Genomic DNA, 22,923 nt, shown 5'->3' with positions numbered 1-22,923 from the left:
AAAAAACATTGAATATTTACACTAATATATTAACTTCCAGTCATTGAAAATTGACCCTGACTGAAGTCTTTCAAAACACAGATCTGAAGAAGAGGTGATTAAGTAAGGGTTAACGTTCGGCGAGAAGGTCGCTACCGTGGAATAGCAGCACGACAGAGAGAATCTTTAGACCCCGACGCGGAGCGGAGGGGTCTTGTTCTCTCTGAAGTGCTGCTATTCCACAAAGCGACCGACTCGCCGAAAGTTAACCCGCTTATTATATGGATATACTTAAATGATTCACACATGGCGGGGACATTTCTTTAGGCCTATTTAATGTGAAGTCTACTATAGTTTTAATGTCAAAAGATTGTTGCTGCGCAAAACAAAACAGTGCCGTTGTGGAACTAACAGCTTGGTAGCCAGGACAACAGGTGTTGTCTATCACAGCAGCTGATTAGAGTCTTGTTGAAAAGTCGCTTTAGCAGTGAAAAGTCTTGTTGCCATTGACAGCGGTCTGTTATAGACCAACCCGTCCGTTATCGAAAAATAACAGACGTGCGAACGTTGGGGAGCCCCGTTGAAATGAATGGAGCATTCGACCGATGACGTCACAACCATATAATAATGGTGATTATGGACTTCCATGTTGAGAACCATCACACAAAATTGCCGCCATGTTGTTACCTCAGCCCAATGTGCAGTGTTCCGAATGTTTCAACAACGGTCTACAGTAAGTCAAATAAGCTCGCAAGGTGACCCTACGAACTACGACTGAATTCACTCCACTACTTATGACCATTACTTCCTTGACAAATGACTGTAAGTGTATTTGCTCTGTCCATTCAGGAACTACACGGCCACATTTACAACTGCAACTTCCATTAGTTAACAACGCTCATTGTTTCAAAACTAACAATGCCAGGGCACGGTCGCTCAAGGAGAGAGGCCCCAGTTGAATAGTGAGCATTAGGAGAGGGGCAACAGAAAAAAAAGCAGTAGAGTTAAAAGTAGAGGGGTAAAACTGTTGCTATGGTACTGGCGAGAACCGTTGATGTCAATATCAGCGCACCGGCAGCCTGGAAAACACCTAAAGTCTGATGGCAAACCCTGTTGTTTCAAATCACAACACAGGCTTTATCTAATCTCACTTTTCATACTTCATTAAAAGATAAACTGATAAATTCTGAGCTTTTGTTTTTGTTTGAACCTGACAATGCCTAGAAAGTAAATTAAGCTCAGTAAATCTACCAGTAAACCTATACCAGACTACAAAGTTAAACACATTTTTTTCCAGTTTTAAAAATTGTAATTGCAAGGAGTAATAGCATTGCATTTAATTACAATTCAATTCATTACATAAATACATAATTACATCTGACTTGTTCCAATGTTTACTAATTGAAATGTCATTTTTCTTTTTCAGGAAAAAAAGAAAACATGGGTCGGAAAATAAATTCAACATTCACACTTAATGTTTGGAGAGGTTTAGCTTGAATTAGGAATACATGCCCATACATAGTATTACTATGGGGTGAGTATGGTAAATTGTTGGTTTATTAATCTAAGGAAGAGCTTCACAAAAAATAAAATAAAAACAACAAACATACTCAGACAATATACCCCTGGCCCAGTGATTTTTTTCAGAGGCAAATAAAATATTAATATCATTCCCTTATAATTCAACAAAATGCTGCAAATACATTTTGGTTAACATACTCAAAACACAGAGAGAACAAACATCTTACACAATTAACATGTGTCCCTTTGTAAAATGTTTCTTTTAAAACAGACAGGGGAGGGTCATTGCACTTCAAGATTGTCAGACATACACCATTAAAATACACCAATTAACAAAGGCAAAAGAGCACCACGGCCTATCTCTCAATCTCGCACACGAGCAGAGGTGGCCAAGTGGAGAGTCGGAATTTCTGACATCACAAAGAAGAAGAAAAAACAGAATGTCTGTCTCTGTGCAGAGAGAGAGAGAGAGAGAGAGAGAGAGAGAGAGAGAGAGAGAGACAGAGAGAGAGACAGAGAGAGAGAGAGAAAGGACGGTTTTGTGGGAACACTTTGTGTTTTCTTGGCTGTCCTTATCTCAACATAAATAATGTGTCTTTAAAAGTTAATCATTTACATTTTGAGTATTGAAACAATTTCAGAAGTCATAAAAAGATTGTAATTTTTTTCTCTCTCTCTCTCTCTCTCCCAACACTGCTCCAGCATTTTCGAGTTTCGTGCACCCGCAGACAACTTGTTGACTCGTGGCGGGCTGTTAATCTGTCCAGCAGCCAAGCTTGTTAAAAAAAAAAGAAACGTGAATGATACCAACAACTGATACGTGGAACACATACTACCACAAAACAAAATAAAAACTGAACTGCAGCCATTCATAGTCATAAGTCATAAGTCATTCAATGCCTCTGTGCATCTCAAAGTCCTTCACGATCCACTTAACATTCTTCTCCCTCGAGCTCGTGCACACACAGAGCAGAGCAGACCAAACTCTGCCAGTGTTGCCGTGTGGGAGAGGATGAAGAGTTCTATAATTACAACAATAGGTAGTTATCAAGGGCCTGTGTGCATCCACACGTAGCAGGATTGTAGCATGGCTCTGGGTTGCTCCAGGGCACCAGTGAGGAGGGTCCCCTTCAGCCGACCCGCCCACCCCCCTTCTCTTCCTTCCCCAGGGAAGAGAGATCACGCCTGGGTCAAAGCACACCAAGAGTTCTGCGCAGCGATGGAGGTGGGGGTGAAAGAATAGTCCTCATATTTGATATCCACATGTCCTGAACTTGTGCTCTCCAGCTGGGAAGATGCCTGAAATGACACATTTGAAGACATTGAGAAAATGTAGGAAAAAGACAGTTGATGTGCAGTTCCAATATCCAATTTGTATTAGTTAATACATTTTTTTTTTTTTTTTTACAAAATAATTAACTAATATTTATTGATTTACACCACATCCTTTGTGTGTTCGTTGTTGTAAGGTACACAAGCCGTGCATGTTTATTGTAACCAGACAAGCATTTACTGTACAACACTGTGACTTCCACCAAAGAAATTAAAACAATTAAAGTAAGTATGTATGTTGACTAATTGCAATCTGTAGTACATGCATTTGTCAATCAGGGTTAGGAAAAGTGGTCATACTTTTAAAAAAGTGTGACAGTTACAGTTTCACTGTTTTCTTAACTGTGAAAAATCAATAATGTTCCGCACACACACATCACCGTTTACACATCATGTGTGTTTGAGAGACAGAGAGAGAGAGAGAGAGAGAGAGAGGGAGAGAGGGAGAGAGTGTGTATTTTGCGACTCCTGTGTGTATTTGCAGTAGCGCACAGTTACCTGGGAGACGGATACGATGGTCTGCCCGGCGTATGGGGAGGGCGCCATGTTGGGTTCACTCTTTATCGTGGAGGCGTTCTCAGACACAGACAGAGAGGAGGGCGAGCTGGTGCCGGAGGCTGAGGACCCTATGGAGGACACGAGGATATATAGCACACAGAATGAGACATCTAATCCACCAGGCACTGAGCAAACCAAAGGCAGCTTCTGTATTAATGAATAGCTCCATAAATTGATGTTTCTTGGTTCACTTGGGCTCGATTTATGATGCATGTTTATTCTGCATGGTCAATATATTCTTGGTTCAATATTCACAGCTATATGGAATTTTAAGAATATCATTTCTCTCACATAAGAACTTTCACAAGAAGAACTTTTTAAGAACTGTGTCAGATTTTAGAGTAGCATACCCTTAGTTGTATGTATTTCTTTGTATTTTGTCTGAAGTGGATCACTCATCATCTTACCTGAGGACGTTTTGGTCTTGGGCATCTTTGGTTTTCTCTTCCTGGTCTGAATACTCTCTTTCTTCATAGCCAGCGGCCTGGGCACCTGACAGGAACAGGAACAAGAAAATTTAGTCAGGTTGACATGGCTACAGCAATACTGTGTGTATACACTGTTGATTCAACACATTTAACATCTCCTAAAGTGTATCTGGTCTCAGACTACTCTCTAAGTGTTGAATTAACACTGGGTTATTTTTAATGTGTAGGACTGAGTCCACCTGAAATGACTGCTGCCCTACTAGGACTGTGTACATAACTGAACTAATGCCGAGCTTTTCCCTCTCCAAGCAAGAGGGGATTTTGTGACTATCACAAACAAGTACGGTACGGTGCTGTATTTACACTGCAGATTATTTTAAGATGTTATATTCAACAATTACAACGTGTTAAATAATCCTGATTCAATTTGAAAACCAATACCATTTAGGGGTCTTTACGAAGGCAACTGGATCTGACTGTGTTTACAGTGGTTGTTCTAAGGGGGATTCCTTTGCTGACTCCTTGGCTGGCCTACTGTACACCGTGCTGTCTCTCTGTGTGCTTTTAGCTACCCATAGACATCACTGTAACCTGCTTGACTTTGGTAGAAAAAACTCAAATTTGTGCATAAAATCTATACTGACTAAACTTCGGAATAGGTTTTCAGCCATTGGCTGTGGAAAATAAAATCAAGTAATGTCATAAAAATGTGTGGATGACAATACTGTGCAGTGTGTGTGTGTCTGTATTTCACTGACTGTGCGTACGGCTGCAAAGAATAGTAGACAGGTTGCACAAAATATGTATATTCATTTAGAAATGTAACTCTCTTTTTTCCAAATCAAATCAATACTCAGTGTGTGTGTGTGTGTGTGTGTGTGTGTGTGTGTGTGTGTGTGTGTGTGTGTGTGTGTGTGTGTGTGTGTGTGTGTGTGTGTGTGGTGTGCATACATGCTTAGTTGCATACGTGCCAAGGTGCATACAGTACGTGCAGGATGACTCACCATGTGGAGCTTCATATACTACGTGTGTGTGGGCGTGAAGGCATACGTGCCTACATGTCTACGTGTATGTGTACTTCGGAGCTTTGTGTGTGTGTGTGTGTGTGTGTGTGTGTGTGTGTCTACACCTCGCCGAGCTTCACGTGTGTGTGTAGAGTCTGTCTGAAGACTTTTTCACAGTCCACTTTCGACACTTCTCCTGTGTGCCTTGTGTGTGTGTGTGTGTGTGTTCGTGAGTGTGTGTGTGTGTGTGTGTGTGTGTGTGTGTGCATGTGTGTGTGTGTGTGTGTGTGTGTGTGTGTGTGTGTGTGTGTGTGTGTGTGTGTGTGTGTGTGTGTGTGTGTGTGTGTGTGTGCATGTGTGTGTGCATAACTCACCCCGTGGAGCTTCATATAGAGTCCGCATGCGTTGCAGACGGGCTCCCCCTCCGCGTTGCGGCGCCACAGGGTGGTGGTACTGGTGTGGCAGTTAGTGCAGCACAGGCCCACTCGGCGAGAGGTGGTCTGCTGTAGCAAGACAAGGCAAGGGGATAGAGACAACATCAGCCAGAGGAGTCGCAGACACATAACGCATGCCGTTCCACCTGTGGAACGCTGTAGTAGACATTGAAAAGTGAACTATCGTAGTACTAGACGACTATGACATAACCCAAGGCCTTTAGTAATGCGCTGCGACTTGGGTCTTTGCCATTCTGTTAACAGCAAATGTATAACGCTGTGTCTCAACGGGATCAACATATCTGTCTTTTTTTTTACACCTTCACACCATCTGTGTCGCGGCGGCGAAAACGGTATTAGGAGCAGGGTCAGAGAGCTGAGCAACATGACACATAGGCTGATAAGGCACCGTGATAACGCTTTGCTGAAAAAGCACTAAAATAAAAGTGCAAGTCATTAACGTGCCGGTCACTCTCTTCACATAGAATGGTCGACTTTCTCTTAATAGCCATGGTTGCTGTCAATGCAATGAATTTCCTTTCACAGATTGCATGTGTTTTTCAGACATTACAGTGGAGAATCTATGCTCACACTAGTATTATTGTTTGTTTACCAGGCTGCCTGAGTACTTCTGTGTGTGTCTGCTTTTGTGTGTGTGCGTGTCCATGCTTGTGTGTGTGTGTGTGTGTGTGTGTGTGTGTGTGTGTGTGTGTGTGTGTGTGTGTGTGTGTGTGTGTGTGTGTGTGTGTGTGTGTGTGTGTGTGTGTGTCCATGTTTCTGCGTGTGTGTGTGCACGTGTGACCAACCGAGAGCAAGAACATGTGTGCGTGGGTATGTGCACGTACAAGTGTGTGTGTGAGAGGACGAGAAAATGTGTGTGTGTGTATGTGTGTGTGTGTGTGTGTGTGTGTGTGAGAGAGAGAGAGAGAGGGGGGGGGGTAGAGAGAGAGAGAGAGAGAGAGAGAGAGAGAGAGAGAGAGAGAGAGAGAGAGAGAGAGAGAGAGAGAGAGACTTTACATAGTTTTGCATCAGTGGTGTCTAAGATAGGAGACAGGAATGCCGTGTGTATGGGGCTGGCAGCTCTGAGCCATGTGCTTTGTTGTGGGACCCCGGGTGAGAGTGAGAGTGAGAGTTCTCAGAAGACACAGCACAGCACAGCACTATGCAGCACAGTAGTTGAGCTCACTTCTATACTTGTTGCAGTACACTACACACACACACACACACACACACACACACACACACACACACACACACACACACACACACACACACACACACACACACACACACACACACACACACACACACACACACACACACACACACAGCAGGCCAACGCTACCCTACGCAGTTAAAAACAGTCAGCCCAAGGACAAGGTCAGTGAAGGACAAATACAAACATGAGCGAAAAAAAAAAAGATTAACGCCCCCTCGCTGAATCTGGACTAATTCACAGCAGCTGCCGTGGACAGAGAGGAGATGCATGGGAAAAGGCACAGCGGTGAAGGCCCCTTTCTCACTCTCTCTCTCACTGACTGCTGACTACCTTGTCCCACAAACGAGCTGACCTTGGAGCTTGGAGCATTTTTGCACCTTTCCTTTCCTCTTCACCCCTCTTTCTTTCTTTCTCTGCTCCTTTTTTTTGTCATTATGTATCACTCAATCCTGTCACTATATTGAGATATGTCTTATTTTGGATGAAACCAACACTTCTGCTTGTTGGGGTATTTGTCCAATGCCAAGATGGTCATCAACCATATCAGAGCAATCAACCCAAATTGAATCCATTGTATTTTGGTAAAGGCAGACTGAAGCGAACATTGAAACATCGGTCTCATATAATCCGGAGGTTTGCAAATCTTTCATTTTTTATTTCATAGTCAAGAGCTACCCAGAGAGCAAGATAAAGCAAGATAGAGAATTTTAAACTTGAAGCTTTGTGACTGGGAAGTAGCCAATGATTTGGAGAAAATGTTACGTTCAACTTTATAGATTTCCATTAATTAGCTGCAGTGGTGTAGTCTACGTAGAACACGGGTATACGGAGCATACCCACTTCTAATTTTCAGGGATACCAGTATACCCACTTAAAATTGATTGATACATTATTTTGAATAGCACAAATATATGCAGTATACCCACTACAAAAAATGCTCAAATATACAGTATATCCACCATAAAAAAGGTAGACTACACCACTGATTAGCTGGGAGAGATCAACAGGTTTATCAAGCTACTGGGAGAGAGCCTCAGGTTTACCAAGTGTTTGTCAATACTGCTATACATACAAGGCGTTTCTGGGGCTTGATCAGCGGTCTGTTGATGCCGTTCATCTTGTGGTAAAGGCCGCAGGCGTTGCACAGGTAGTGTCCCGTGCCATCTCGCCTCCACAGCGGGGTGGAGATAGAGCCACAGTTCACACATTCGCGGCCTTCGCCCGGCAACTCCTCCAACATGTCTGCGAAAAAACAAAACAAATACAAGGCGACCTTTAAACACTAGCAACCCACACAGCGCCACATAACCTCCTGTAGCATAAATTAATACGATGAAGGTGCTAGTGCATTCTCAGCGATAGGAGCGAGCCTATGGCATACATTTGGTGATCTAAACCAGGCTGGTGGGCTTGAATAAAATAAAACAATATGATAATTGAATCACAATGTGTAGAATATTAACTACATTAAAAATAGATAACAGGGGCGATAAAACAAATAGGCTTCTGAATGTCAAATCCGTGCGCAAAAATGTAAGGCGCACATTTTACGCAATATAAAATACACAAGACTAGAGTGTTAAAAAAGTGGAATTTAGGCGCAATTCGGTCCATTTAACCGCGATCTGAGCCAGTGTATCCCTGTACCTTGCCAGGATTACAGAAGTGGCTGTTAGGCCGAGTGGTGTGGCACGGGACTCAGACGAGAGGAATGTCAATGGTGGGCATTATCAGTGCCGAAGATCCAGGGGTCTCTGATCAATCAAGCGACTGACACGCGACGGCCTCCAGTAATTAACAGCCCGAATTCCAACACCAAACACGGCATTATTAATAAACAATATGTGATGTTGTCGGCGTCATAAATATTATGAAGCATTTTTTCCCCAATAGTAACCCAGTAATATCGTCTCCCGGCGCAGTCTACCACTGACACATGTTTCAACAGTGCATCTTTTTCTGTAAATCAATCGGAACACATTCTGTCCTCTCCACTTCAAAAGGCGACGTGTGGACAATCTGGCAACATTTACATCGATCGCTTAAGTCTGATTAAGGTGACAAAAGCTGTCAGTTGGCCTAAATGTTTATAACAACCGTGGTTTCTATGTGTGTATTGCTCTCTTTCATCAACTGGTGCCTGACAACCGACAATGGACTGGAATTAAATTACCATTTTCATTAAAGCAATTTAGAGACCTTGAACGAATGTGTATTTCCAAAACGTGTATTAGCAAAACGCGAGGCGATGTTTGTTTTAAAAGCAATGGCTCAGATTCATCAGCTCAAAGGACTGACACAATTGATGAGTTCAACCATTCAGGCAAAAAGGTCCATTAAAAATCAAGGCTACAACAAATAACTTTTAAGATCCTCAGCCTAGACTATTGCCAAGACGAGTATCAAACGGATTCGCCCTTGTCTAGCCTAGAAAACAATGTAATTAATGTATAGCACATCCGTTGGTATAAATAGCAAAACAATGTTTTGAAGAATATTTTATTGCCAATTTTGAAGTTCATCTTGACAGTATTTCTTCCTCCCTATTTCTGTTTTTGCCCCTCTAATCCATAACCTGCAGCTCCACACCAGTGACATTATTTTGTCATTCTTGATTTTACGCACACTAGGCCTACAATTAATCTACTTCCCCCATATACTGACTGTGTCTTTTCCCAAACGGTCAAACGTGCTGCGTGGTTCAAATATCTGTATAAGTTTCAATATTTTCTGTGCGCCTGAAGGAAAAGGCCTGCAAAACAAAACCTACCCAAACTGGACCTTCTTCCAGATAGCGCGCCCTGTCGTCCCTGAAGGCTGATCATGCCACCATCGAAGTGTCCAGGCGTCCAGGTCGTAGTCATATCTGGGCTCATATAAGCAGCGTACGGGCTTGAGTAGGATCCCCCAACCGAGCGCACCAAGGCGCCTCCATATTGGTCAGCTCGGCCGCTGTTGCTCAGTACCAGGGGGTTCTGGTACGCAGAGTCCCTACCGGTGCTACTGCTTACCGGAGGACTATGGGAGTAGGAGAATCCAGGGGGAGGATGAGGGCTGCCGGGGTTAAAAGAGGAGCTTTCCGTGCTCGACTGTGGCCAGCCATGGTGCCCACCGAGGCCGTGCGACTGATGGGTAGACTCGCACGTCTGCAGGTAGGGGAGGGTCTGCAGCATGGCTGGCACCCGGGTGGTGGGCACATACACGGGGGAGCTTGCCGAGGGGTGGATGTAGTTCCCAGTGTCATGTGCGTATGGAGACGGGTTGGAGGATAAAGCCAAGCTTTGGTACATTCTGAAGCCTGGAGTCTTCTTCTTGGGTAGTTGAGACGGTTTGATATGCCTTATCCTGAGTTAGAGGGTCACTGGTTCATTTATCTCCACAAAATGGTAAAAGAACTCCGGAATAGTCAGAGAGACAGCCCCGCTCCTGAAACAAAAAGAGAGTTGAATGGATTAACACTTTTGATGAATCCACAACAAAATCCTTAATGGATGCGTAGTCCTAAAACTCTTGTTGGAACACTGATCCCGCGTCACCTGTGCATAAACACCTGAATTGCTAATGTTAGAAGCTAAATCTATAACTCGTAGACTGATTGTCAAACATTTGAGACCGTTAATCCTTTTCAATTCGAGCACTCTGCTGGAACACTTCTGCATTTTACCAAGGCAAATATATTTCTCTCGCTGAAGTGTCACAAATATTTCAAACATGATTAGAATTATCACTGCTTGGGTATTTTGATTGACATTTAACGAGTGAAAACGATAATAAATGGCTCCCTGTATCTTTGCTTGAAGATATAAATAATTATCAGCAGTTCTAGATATCCCGAGAAACTCTAGGCTACTTGCGCCGTGTCATTAAATCATAACAATGTAGGGTCCGAATCAAAAGACACAATAGATAGCCTTGGGGCATATCTCCGATACATATATTTTTATCATTGTAAGCGCAGATCACATAAAACGTTGATAGCTGTATGCGCTGGGCTAATACAATTTCATCCAAGGGCTCTCTCGTATTATCTCACCAGATAAGGACGGTCGGCGATAAAGCAGGAACCCTCGCTTCAACTGGAGTTGATTGAATAGTGTTTTAGTCGACCTCTTTCTCCCAGTATGACCACGGAGCGAATAGCCAGCAGTAGGGTGGAGAAGAGATCCAAAAGGCTCCGAAAAGGAATATCTTATTTTCCACCAAAATTCGTTCGATCCCTCGGATAGTTGTTAAGTTGTGTCTTTGCCTTCGCTCTATCTGAAGATAGAAGCCGCAGCTGATAATCGCTAATATAACTGTTCTCTGATTCGCTCTCTTACTGGGTAACTTTTCTGCGAGTTATTTGTACGACGGAACCACGTGACCAGCTCCAAGGTAGGACCCGGCGCTGTAGGAGGAGAGGGATAGGAGGAAAGGGGCAGAGAAAGAGAGAGAGAGACACACACACAGGGGCAAGTACACCTGAAATGGACCCACCTTTTGCTGATTCCGCTGAATCTGTTCTCTGTTCTGAGTTCCCTGTTTCGAAAACAAATGTTAAATACACTTTTCAGTCAATAGTCTCTGACTAATCAAGGAAGGACAATGATTTGGTCAACAGCATGTTTGAGTTCCTTCTGTTTCGTTTTCAGTAGTCCACTACTGGTCATATCATAAGACGCCAAACTCTACTGTTGAAATCAGTGCATTTTAATGACATTTGGCTTTTATCGACGTTTTATTTTCCACTCCACGTTTTACACGCAACCTAGCTCGTAATCTGGGCTACTGTGTACACGATGCCTGCAAACGTTTTAATTGAGCATTCCAGCAAAATAAAAACGTTGCCGTAAAATAATTCCTGCGTCTGAAGGGGAATGTTATGTTAGCTTTTATGGCCAGATAAATGTGGCTGAGTTCTCTATAAAAGCAAGAGGGAGATAAGAGATACGACCAACAACTATCCATGATCATACAACAATAATCACACTCATTACAGAGCAGGATGGAAATATTGTTATCTTAGCGGTTGTGTTTGACTAGCCTTGCCTCCACAAAAAGAAAAACTAGCAATAAAAATAGCTATATGAAATAATAATTGCCCAAAATTATGCCATGCTTGTCAACAAAAATAAATAAATAAATAAATAAAACAAAATCAAGCAATGTAAATGGTGTTGTTGCTATTGTTGTTGTTGTTGTTGTTGTTATTGTTATTGTTATTGTTATTGTTATTATTATTATTATTATTATTATTATTATTATTATTATTAGGCCTATTATTATTATACGTCTACACTTACAGTAGGCCTATTATTTACCTCCCAACTTTGGCTAGGCCTACTTGTATACAAACTATATACTATATGCAGATCATGTGTCATCGCCAGCATGTAGCCTATCTAGTCTGAAAGTCTCCTCGTGTTCATAATGTTTGTGGGTGATTTCTGGTAGTAGACTGTCTGCCTTACCCCTCTGGACAGGTCACAGATAACGAGATTAATTAATGATGTTCTGACCTGTGAACTCGGCACTCGCGCCTCGCGCAACCACGAGACAATCGACCACAGGAGATGCTGTTTGAAACGCGAGCTGGCCTATTGTTTGATCATTAGGGAGAGTCAAACACGTCGACACTTAATCCTCCTCTTCATTTTCTTCAACTGGCTTTTAATCAAGGACGGGGTTCGCCGTCGCCACGTCTCTCATCATTGACCAGTCTTTCCTACAGTCCAATTGCCACACTGCCCAGTCGAGGTCATTAAATCAGATGCAATATACAAGAGGAGTAAACACGTAATCTACAGAGTCAAGAAGGAGGGACAGCAGGTATATCCTATGTCTAAAAAAAATAAGTTACAGCTGTAAGGTGTGTTTTAATCTCATTATTGAAGTTTTTGAAGAGTGAAGTGCCATGCGACCGATAGCCTATTCATAACGGTGTTTCATTAATTTAAACTTTATTACATTGTTGTCTCAAGTTGTGGACTTTTCTGGCAAATAAATAAATAAATACAGACAGAATATTATTAACGACAATGATGACGATGAGGATAATGAGCAAAATAAATTCAATTTTGATGGAACTGAGTCTGAGGACTGCCCTAAGGTGTGTGCGTAAGTTTCGACTGCGGCGTTTATGTTGTTGTACGCGCTTGGATACTATGCGTTCTTCCTTTGTGAAACAATTAATTGTCTTTCGATTAACTATTGCAAAAGACTATTCCTGATGAATCTCAGTGAGGTTATTTAAACCCAAAATGACAGGTTTTGGTCTGGAAACTGGTTTTATTTTAGATGGCATCCTTACTATAACTCATGCGTAAAAATCACTTGAAAGACTTTGATCCCTCTAAAAAATACTAAAAAAGTGAGGAAAAATACAGTGACACTATGCACACTTCGCCTTCCATAAATTACAGAAACATGGCTCCTTCTTTTTTCCCTCAGAAATAATAAGACACGTTTGGGTATATGACCAAAATTGCAAAAAAAATTATATTCAATTTTATTATTACCATTATTATTATTTACATCGACTTAAAATTCACTTTTACGCATCTCTGTCTGTTTGAGGCTATGATTTATTAAATTCAAACATCAAATAAAGTAATTGGTCAACAATGTAATCTAGACAGTTACAACCTGGCACATTTCATTGCCTAAAATACTATTCTCCATACACCAGATGGCGTGATAATCGGTATATTATTTTACATTCTTTTCTAAAAAAATTCTGAATATTTAACAAGGCTAGAAAAGCTTCTTTATATGTAACATTCGTCATAAACTCAAATAGGGTGTAACAGAAGATAGCATGTAATTTTTTGTATGATACTGGAATGTGAACTTGCTTCAAAAAACTCGGTATTTGATCTTGGAAGTGGGGGTAAGAACGTTTGCCTTTATAACGAATAACAAACTTCTCTCACACCGAATAAAACGATTCTGAACGTTATTAATCTAACTTTGATCCCGTCCTTATTCGCAAGCAGGTTCACTCACAGTGCTTTGCTGTCTTAACCTCAATAATTCAAGGACTACCAAGAGCCAGGGTTAACGCGTGCTGTAATGCTCGTCTCTCGCGGGTGGACGGCTGATATCGCGCGCTTATGAATGAGGTGCCTCTTGAGGCCTGCTCGACCAGAGACTCATTACGCAGTCCATCACGCGCTCCAAGCCACAGCGCAAGGGGGTAGACAGTATGCGTCCGCATAGGTCAATTTTTGGTTATGTAAATAAAAATCAAGTAGTCCTCGACTCGGCGCATACTTGAATCACAAATATATAATTTATGAGAGCATAGAGAGAGAGAGAGCGGGAAAAACGTCGACGCCATCCCATGATCCAATCGAGCTTTTCATTAGACGCCACGCTTTTGTTTGATAAGCGCGTGTCGCCAGTGGTGTATTTGTGGACAGCATTCCTTAACCCTAAACTGAAGGTTTATCCTCATTTTAGGAGACTCCGAGAGATAACCGTGGAATTCCGCTAGGTATTTATTGTCTGTGAAAGTAGTATTGCTGAGATGCGCATAGCCTCTTTCCTCTTCTATGACATGCTCGCCCAGTTTATTGAAGTCAGAGCAGATTCTCAGAGTGAGACTGAGCCCAAGCCAGGCTTTAAGTGAATTCTCATATACAGTTGGAAAAATATCAAACTGGCAAGCCATGATTTACCCAGTGCTACACGTACACATCTATTGGGGCTTTGACCTTTCTGAAGGTATAGTTTTAGTTTTAGGGAGTGTGTACAATGTGACTACATCACCACTCATGATATGTGTGTTGTGGTATGTGTGAAATATGTACACCCTTTTTTGTATTAGTGTGTGTACGTGGTCATGTCCAGATATGCACATTGTGTGTGTGATTTAATATAAGATACCAGTAGCCTATGCACTCACATTAAGTGTATGTCCGTATGTTTGTGTGTGCATTAGGGTCTCTCTGTGTGTGTGTGTGTGTGTGTGTGTGTGTGTGTGTGTGTGTCTTGTGTACGTGTGTCGGCGCATGGGCGCCTTCATATATGTGTCTATGTATACATCAATAAGGTATGCATTCACACAGGGTTCTGGGTATCGCACATGTGCACCTTGATGGGTGTGTGTGTGTGTGTGTGTGTGTGTGTGTGTGTGTGTGTGTGTGTGTGTGTGTGTGTGTGTGTGTGTGTGCACCACACCACTAATCTCGGTTGTGTGTGTGTGTGTGTGTGTGTGTGTGTGTGTGTGTGTGTGTGTGTGTGTGTGTGTGTGTGTGTGTGTGTGTGTGTGTGTGTGTGTGTGCACCACACCACTAATCTCGGTTGTGTGTGTGTGTGTGTGTGTGTGTGTGTGTGTGTGTGTGTGTGTGTGTGTATTATGTGTATGTGGATACATTTTGCTCGTGTGTGTGTGTGTACTATATGACTATGTGTGCACATGTGATGTGTTAAACTGGTGTGTGAGTATGACTGTGTCCGTCTGCACTGTTCTCCTCTCCACCCCACCCATGTCCATGTGTTTCTGTGTGTATGTGTGTGTGTGAGAGCTGTGGTGCCCTGTTTCTCTCACAGTCAGTCTTCTGGGGGGGAGCGAGCAGCAGTGGAGACAGAGACAATGTCTCCAGACCAGGCCTGGATTGGTGGTCTGGCATACAGGGCGTTTTCCGGTGGGCCCAACAGTCCTCTCCTCAAGGGCCAAATGCTGATGGTTTTGAATCATTTATCTTAGAGACTTGCCCACAATTTAGGAGGGGGGGGCAAAAACTACCCAGGCTTTTTTTTCGGTCCAGGTCCAACCGAGGCAGACCCAAGTAGAGCAGAGTAGGCAGAGACAGAGCCAGGCAGGCCAGGGAAAGAGAAAGCAGACCAGGCCCAGGGATAGGCAGGCAGGCTGTTGCCACTGCTGGGGAATGCGAGGCTGGGAATGCTGCAATGGAGTCAGCCTAATCTCCAGCGGCGGCCAGGCCAGCGTGGAGCGGAGCGGAGCGGAGGGGCCAGAGCAGAGCAGAGCAGAGGCTGGCTCCTGTCTGCCTGTCTGCCACTTCCCTATCTGTGTGTTTCATTTCACACTGTCACTCCCTATCTGTGGCCCAGGCTGCAGGCGAAGGCAAGGGCTCTCGGCAGGGGGGCTCCCTCTTTACACAGACTGGACCAGGGACTACCAGCTCATGCGCGCACGCACGCACGCACGCACGCACGCACGCACACACACACACACACACACACACACACACACACACACACACACACACACACACACACACACACACACACACGGAGACAGAGGGGGAGAGAGATGCACATGCATATTCAAAGAGATACAAGACCACACATGAACCACATAGCGCAGTCAATGTGCTTTTAAGAAGTATGGAAGGGTGCATAAATGGACATATATAACGGCACACACGAATGGATGTGTTCAATGGGAAGATGGGTACACATACACATAGGCACGCACGCACACATACACGCACACACACTCATACTTATGTAGGCCTATTACCATGAAAACCGATTATTTGAATTTAACCATGGCAGATTCACTGCCATTGATTCATGTCTAAAAATACCCACACGCACTCTAATGGTTATTTGGAGACTAAGCTGAAAGGAATGCGCGGCCGACCAGCCCAGGCCAGGCCTGGCCAGGACCGACCCCAGCCAGCATTGCAATGCATGTTGGGAAAAGCTCGCCACCAGACACATCTCGGTCTCTCTGTCTCCATGACTCTCTCTCTCTTCTCTCTCAGCATCTTAAGTGCTCCCACGGCACGGAGACCATTTTTTGATGTGTGACCTTCTCTCTTGCGTCCGATTATGCTCTGCACTCTCTACTGCTCCCCCTACCACCATCTCCCCTGCACTCTGCAGCCCCCACCCCAACATCTTGCACTCTATACACCCCTCTCATCCCACCCTGCACTCAAGCCATTGGGGACAAGGGTCAGAGTTCGTGCAGGTTGACGCAAATTCCAACCTCTGTGAACTGGATGAGGCTTTTGCCAGCAAAGCAGATATCTATTACTTGACCACCACACTGATTATTTTAGGGATGTGAGAAGATAACGCTTGTTGGAGCCTTAGTAGACACAAACACTAGGTGGTGATTCGGCGTCTGTGGTGGTTCCTTTCTGTTATTGTAGCTTTCGTATGGATTCAAGCAGTGTGCAAAGAAGGCAAAGAGTATGCCTACAGGTGTTGGAGTAATTTCTTGTTTCTGTCTTTTTTTTGGAGGGGAGGGGGGGTAGTGCTTTTATTGTGATAGGATAGTGAAGATGTGACAGGAAAGCGGTGGGCGAGAGAGAGAGATGGTGTAGGACTTGGAAACGACCCAGACCAGACTTGAAACTGGGTCCCAATGATATGGTGCGGGTACCGTGCGCGTTGCGCCACAGCACCCCGCAATCCCTTATTTCTGATGTTGACTCACTGTAAGTGAGGACAATAGAGGACCTGGGAGAGTATGATATTTTACCCTTTTAATAGAATAAAATGAAATCAAATGGAATAGAGAGCCTTTATTGTCATTATTTACAGTACCATGAGATTGAAATGTATTATAATAGTAGGCCCATTATACCCCCCATACAATGCAATGGCCTTAAATCTCTCTCTCTCTCTCTCTCTCTCTCTCTCTCTCTCTCTCTCTCTCTCTCTCTCTCTCTCTCTCTCTCTCTCTCTCTCATCACATCTCTCACAAAGCCAATTTACTTCACATACCATGTCAGGCTGGCTTCAAGTAGAGGAAGAGGTAGACAGTTAATCATCTTGGACAAAAGGCAACTGGCTGCGTGGAAACAAGCTATCAATTTCAGGTAGAGTAAGTGCTGCTCACTGACAAGAAATTGAGACATGGTGATATAAGCGTAAATAGATGAGTTTAAGCATTGAGAGTGTGTTTGTGTTCTTAACTTCAGTGTAGTTGGCATGTACAGGAGGGTCTGGGTACAGTGCCAGAGTAACACACAGGCTACAACCTAGGGGCACGACCTGCCAGGTGGCCCACGGTTGGCCAAAGTGGGGTGGGGGAGTGCGGACAGAAATGTGACAAGATGCAGTATTGAACAATTTGTCTGCACATAAGTTATTCACTCCTATCTTGGTATTATACCACCATCTTTGTCATTTTCCTTCAGCCTCCAGCAGCCTGTAGACTAGGGCCCCCAGCCCATCTTGATCCGGTCTGGGTAGCACCTGAGCAGGGGCCAGACAGACAGGTAGGTAGGTAGGTAGGTAGAGGACCCAATGACCTGATGGCCGGCTCACTGTAGCTGGCCCCCTTGTCAAACCGTGTGGCTTTTCTTGGGCTGTGATCACACAAAACACAGATTTCTGCTCGTGAAGGCTTGTGGCCTTGTGGCCTGCGATCACACCAAAATTTTGCTTCCAATCTGGTGACCAACAGAGAGAATGTGGATTTTTTTTTTAATTTTAAATCAGGGAATGCAAATATTGTCAGATAGGGATTACTGGATACGGAAAACTGCCTGTGATTTTCTGCTAAGAGTTGAACTTTTTCCTATTCAATCTGCTTGGAGCCGACAGGCAGAAAATCCATGTTCCCTGATAGTCATAGCGGAATACGCTCACTTTCATTAAGAACCAACAGAAAGAAAATATGTCTTGTAATGTAACATTCACATGTAGTATGATCACAGCCTTAGGAAAGAGAAGTGCCCCGGCAGTCACTGTGACAGGGCTCAGGTGTGGCCGGCAGCTTTTGTGCACACAATAGGAAGGCGTCTGCAGGTACACATAGGTCTGCACTTCAGTGGAACCCGTCTGTATGTACTTAATAAGTGTGTGTGTGTGTGTGTGTGTGTGTGTGTGTGGGTGTGTGTGTGTGTGTGTGTGTGTGTGTGGGTGTGGGTGTGTAAGAGAATGAGAGAGACAATGAGTATTTGTGTGGGCAAAAGTGTGTGTGTGTCTGAGGGGAGGGAATGAGGGAGAGTGTGTTCATGTGTGGGGGCGCAAACGTATGTGTGTGTGTGTGTGTGTGTGTGTGTGTGTGTGTGTGTGTGTGTGTGTGTGTGTGTGTGTGTGTGTGTGTGTGTGTGTGTGTGTGCGTGCGTGCGTGTGTGCGTGCGCGCACGTGCGTGCACATTGCATATGTATGCACACACAGTTGCCAAACCTCCGCCCTCGTGCAAGACAGTGAGAGTACCCGAACGTGCCTTTTCATGACGACAGGCGTGCATGGCTGCCAGCCACAGTCACATCAACGGAGGCCCATTTATTTCCCAAGGAGGCCTTTTCTTCTGCGTGCTGAAAGCAATCAGAGCGAGAAACACCTGGATTAGATAAGGCACCTCGGGGCGGATATACGCCAGGCCAACTATCAGTCTGCAGAGAAGCCACGGGACATGAAGCCAATCTGTTACGGGCCTCCACAAGATACCTCGTGTGATTGTCATAAAGTCATTATCAACCAATATAGATTACAATACACACAAACGTGTTAGAGCTTCACAAGATACTTTTTTCTCTCTTGACTGACTTGAGTGTTGAGTTGAGTGACATGGGGAAATATATTTCATTGACTTTCACACTTTTTTTGCTGCTTTCGAGACACAACTAGAATAGCTTAACACTAAAAGCAGATGGCCGTCATGTGAGCGAAGCTGCCATACTATGTATGTACTGCCTGTATTTATAGTATCAAAATGTATCATTTTTCATTTTAGTAGACGTAATAAAACTCTGCGGCACATCAGTTCCACAAAGACCTGTGTTGGATTAATACCCAAAATAATATGCCTACGTTTTGAGAACACGGCTGTGTTTTTTCTCCGTCCATCTCTGTATTTCTCTCTCGTATTCTGATTTGACTTGACCCGTGAAGGAACTCCACTTATCTGAGAACTGCAGTCAAAAAATGACAACAATTAGTTTCTCACAGCACTGGCAAAAACTATTTTGTAACCAGACAAAAAAGGCTCCGATATGCTGTGAAGTTTAAAAAAAATGCTTAAATGACCTACAGAGCTAAAAAATGATCAACGTTACTATGAGCACATGTAGCAGAATAAATGTGTTTCTCACAGTAGCAGCACAACTAAGAAAACGAAAATCGTAGCACACAGACAAAACAGAGCCAAGCAAACACTTAAAGATGAAGGCAGGGTGGGGTTACGTATATAAGTTTTAAACTGGCAAACTTCCCGAAAAGGTCAGACCTTGTGTGCACCCAAGATCCTGAGAATGTAACATTATTTTTCAAAAGATTACGCAGTACGTAAACAAACCTAAATCTTCTTGGTTTAGCTTTCCACAGCTAGGTGGTGACGACTCTTCTGAGAGAGATTACAGCGAAACGTAGCCTGATAAGGAGGTAAAGAGCCTGAATGTCAATTTTGGACAAAAATAAAACAGCTATGCTCATCCTGGACCACTGGGTTTACATATAGACGCTTGTCAGGATTCTTCTGAGGAGCCTAATACAGGCATGGTGTTCATAAATACCCGAATGGCTTCATGTATTCTCATCCTGTGTTTTCCAAAACAGTGTCTCGTATGTTCTGTTCCCTATCATTTCACCACTTAATGTCCCAAATATTGGGTGCATTTGACTTTTTTTCTTCTATTTTCCTTTTTTTTGTGTGACCAGCGGTAATGAACGGTTAAACAGAGTGTGAAACATCTCCCCCATAGGCGCCATAAAAAGCCAATTTACACAGATCATTTACCACGACCACACAACACTGCCTTGCAACCAGCTGTCAAAGACCCAGCAATTCCCCCGCAAACAAACAACTTAGCCATCCAAATGGGAGAGGAGAGGCTGGTGGAGGAGGTGGAGGAGGGGGCATTAGGCACAATGAAAAACAGCTGGAGGGGCTAACAAGGACCCTGGACATGCTAGCGAACGGGGCTCGGTCCGGAGAGACGTGTGTGTGTGTGTGTGTGTTTGTGTGTGTGTGTGTGTGTGTGTGTGTGTGTGTGTGTGTGTGTGTGTGTGTGTGTGTGTGTGTGTGTGTGTGTGCCTTGGGGTTGGAGGGGGGCAATTGATCCACAGTGGCGTCCTTTGGTCCCTGTGTGCGCAGCCTGAGTGCTCACTCTATCAAGGTAAACAAAAAATACAAAAAAACCCTGCAAAGTGTTGGGAGACATAGAGGCAGATACTTAGGAAAGGCTCAAGCGGTTACTGGTGGAGGTGGTGGTAGTGTGTGTGTGTGTGTGTGTGTGTGTGTGTGTGTGTGTGTGTGTGTGTGTGTGTGTGTGTGTGTGTGTGTGTGTGTGTGTGTGTGTGTGTGTGTGTGTGTGTGTGTGTAAGGACCGGAGAGAGTACCGGCTGACATACAGAGTTTGCGCTATAGTAAATTATGTACACATTAGTGACACTTAAATGTTTACGGTCGTGTTGTGACAGACAGTAAGGGACAGTGGGGCTGAGAGAGGCTACTAGTGTGACAGGCCTCAGCTTGCCTGCATGGCCTGCAAAACAAGTTCTTGGACATTTGTCACTATGTCACTTCATCATTTTGTGTTTATGTGGACTTGCTGAAGTTTATTAAATGTCATGCCCTCATGTAAACATGGACACATTTTTTCCTCTTTATTTATGTCTCTCTTTCATTTTTTTGGTACTATTTGTGTAATTCTTTCTGCCATGGCTAAACTTGATTTATTTATTTATATAGTTACATTGACAATGTCTTTAAAGATAAATTGTTATGACATTTTGAATATATTTTAGACATATTTCCTTTCACATTCACCCTGTGTTAATATGTGTACTGTAAATAAAACACTCAACTTGGAACATGGCTGCTTCTGAAATGGCCATGTTTTAGAATTTTGGTTAAAGCAATATTTTATATTTCACCTGTACAACATTTCAAATTGTCGCCAGTGTAGTAACCCAGTGCCCTACCGTTAGGCCACGGCAGGGCCTATATATGATATATTTTACAATCAATAATGAATAGAAATGTAGACTAATAGAGGCCCAAGAACATCCAGAAGCATACGTATAACAGTAAATCTGTACAACAGTGTGTGTGTGTGTGTGTGTGTGTGTGTGTGTGTGTGTGTGTGTGTGTGTGTGTGTGTGTGTGTGTGTGTGTGTGTGTGTGTGTGTGTGTGTGTGTGTGCGTTTATTTATCCTGCTGGGTGACAGTGACCATTATTTGTGATATGAATTATGTGATATGAAACTTGCATATCACATACTATCTTGTTTGATGTCCTTCGCTGTGGTATGTTTTCAGGACTGGTTAGAACAATTTGATCTGTCCGTACAATTATCTATTGGCGCCAGTTATTTACTGAAGAAAAGACGCAAAAAAGTCAGCAAGTAGTCTCAATCTGCAGTACACTCCGTACTTGGTGTCCGTCCGCAATCATGCTAGGAACATACAATAATAATACCAGCAACTCCTGCCATCATTGTCTTATCATAGCAGGCCTGTTGTTTTTAGCGATAAGCTTCTGAGGCAATCAATTGTTTTCAGGATAATGCTACTTGTTAATTAGCGAACTCATAAGGGCTATGATTATGAATCATAGACTATGGGTTTGTTTTACGTTTGTTTAAGGTTTTGTAATACTTGCAAAGTCAAACACTCAACTCACGGATGTGAGCGAGACACTTGGAAGGAGAGCACGTAGTAGACTGATAGCCAGTCAGGATCACTTTAAAGAAACAATTTTATTAACTAGTTTCAGACAAGGCCTTTAATATTTAAAATGTATACAAAGTCACAAATAATGACACCTCTAAATGAAGTTTGTTGGAAATAAAATTACATTTCATGCATTGATTGAAATATTGTGTTGAACTTCAATTGTAATCAGATTAAATATTGTTATTGTTATTATTGTTAACTGGCAAACAACTTGGTCATTGGAATGATGGAATAGATTTAAGATGTTATAATTTTTAGACATTCTTGTTCAGTCATCTTTCAAAATTGAATATATAATATGACTGATTTTCTTTCCAATCAAGACTCACTGTAAATGTATGACGCTATCAGACGGCCTATAATATTTCCATGCCAGTTATTTGTCTGTGATTAAGTATTGTTGATTAGCCTTTTTTCATGTATGCCTTGTCGTAATTGTTTAGCTTGAAGCCACATTTCAGTTACACTTTTTTAGTGGTTCTTTCAGAACAACCCCAAACTCAATAATGAGCAATTGAACATACTGTACTTTGTCATACTACAATAATCCTGACTTAAACACTAACTCTAAAATGAAAATTAAGTATGCCTTTACTAAGTGAAACAATGTAAACTCATATTCAAATATACACTAAAGCTATATTCTCCACGTTCAAATGTAGACATTTATTTATAAATGTTTCTGAAGTGACAAAGTGGCCTGATTCTCTGCGTGAGAGAGTGAAGCAGAGAGCGGCCAAGCTAAAGCCAAAGGATGATGTGGAGAAGAGGGCGGCTGTAAGAAACAGGCCTGGAGCCCAGTTTGTTCCGGTGGCATTCGAAATGAACTTTGCATACGCGACCAGAGGTCTGCTTGCT

The 22,923-nt window shown here is 43.1% G+C and overlaps 1 protein-coding gene across 1 annotated transcript; it reads right to left on the bottom strand.

Annotated features, from left to right (window-relative positions):
• Positions 1-1,320: 1,320 nt before the first annotated feature.
• On the bottom strand, positions 1,321-10,739 carry gata5 (GATA binding protein 5). The gene is made up of 7 exons (XM_063207621.1): positions 10,509-10,739; positions 9,246-9,901; positions 7,548-7,717; positions 5,197-5,325; positions 3,798-3,882; positions 3,331-3,458; positions 1,321-2,799 (listed from the first exon to the last, which is right to left on the bottom strand). Exons 2-7 carry the CDS (start codon positions 9,763-9,765, stop codon positions 2,680-2,682), a joined length of 1,152 nt encoding a protein of 383 aa, XP_063063691.1. The 5' UTR covers positions 9,766-9,901; positions 10,509-10,739; the 3' UTR covers positions 1,321-2,679.
• Between the last annotated feature and the right edge of the window lie 12,184 nt (positions 10,740-22,923).

This window comes from Engraulis encrasicolus, chromosome 10 (assembly GCF_034702125.1).
Source record: "Engraulis encrasicolus isolate BLACKSEA-1 chromosome 10, IST_EnEncr_1.0, whole genome shotgun sequence".
In the NCBI taxonomy this organism is placed as follows: domain Eukaryota; kingdom Metazoa; phylum Chordata; class Actinopteri; order Clupeiformes; family Engraulidae; genus Engraulis; species Engraulis encrasicolus.
Note: the sequence above shows the minus strand (reverse complement) of the source record. Positions and strands in the feature narration are given on the sequence as shown.

Coding starts and splice junctions, on each gene's coding strand:
- gata5 (XM_063207621.1), bottom strand. CDS start 9,765: ATGTACCAAAGCTTGGCTTTATCCTCCAACCCGTCTCCATACGCACAT. Junction 7,718..9,245: donor TGGAAGAAGGTCCAGTTTGG/GTAGGTTTTGTT, acceptor GTTTTTTCGCAG/ACATGTTGGAGGAGTTGCCG. Junction 3,883..5,196: donor TCTATATGAAGCTCCACGGG/GTGAGTTATGCA, acceptor TGTTCCTGTCAG/GTGCCCAGGCCGCTGGCTAT.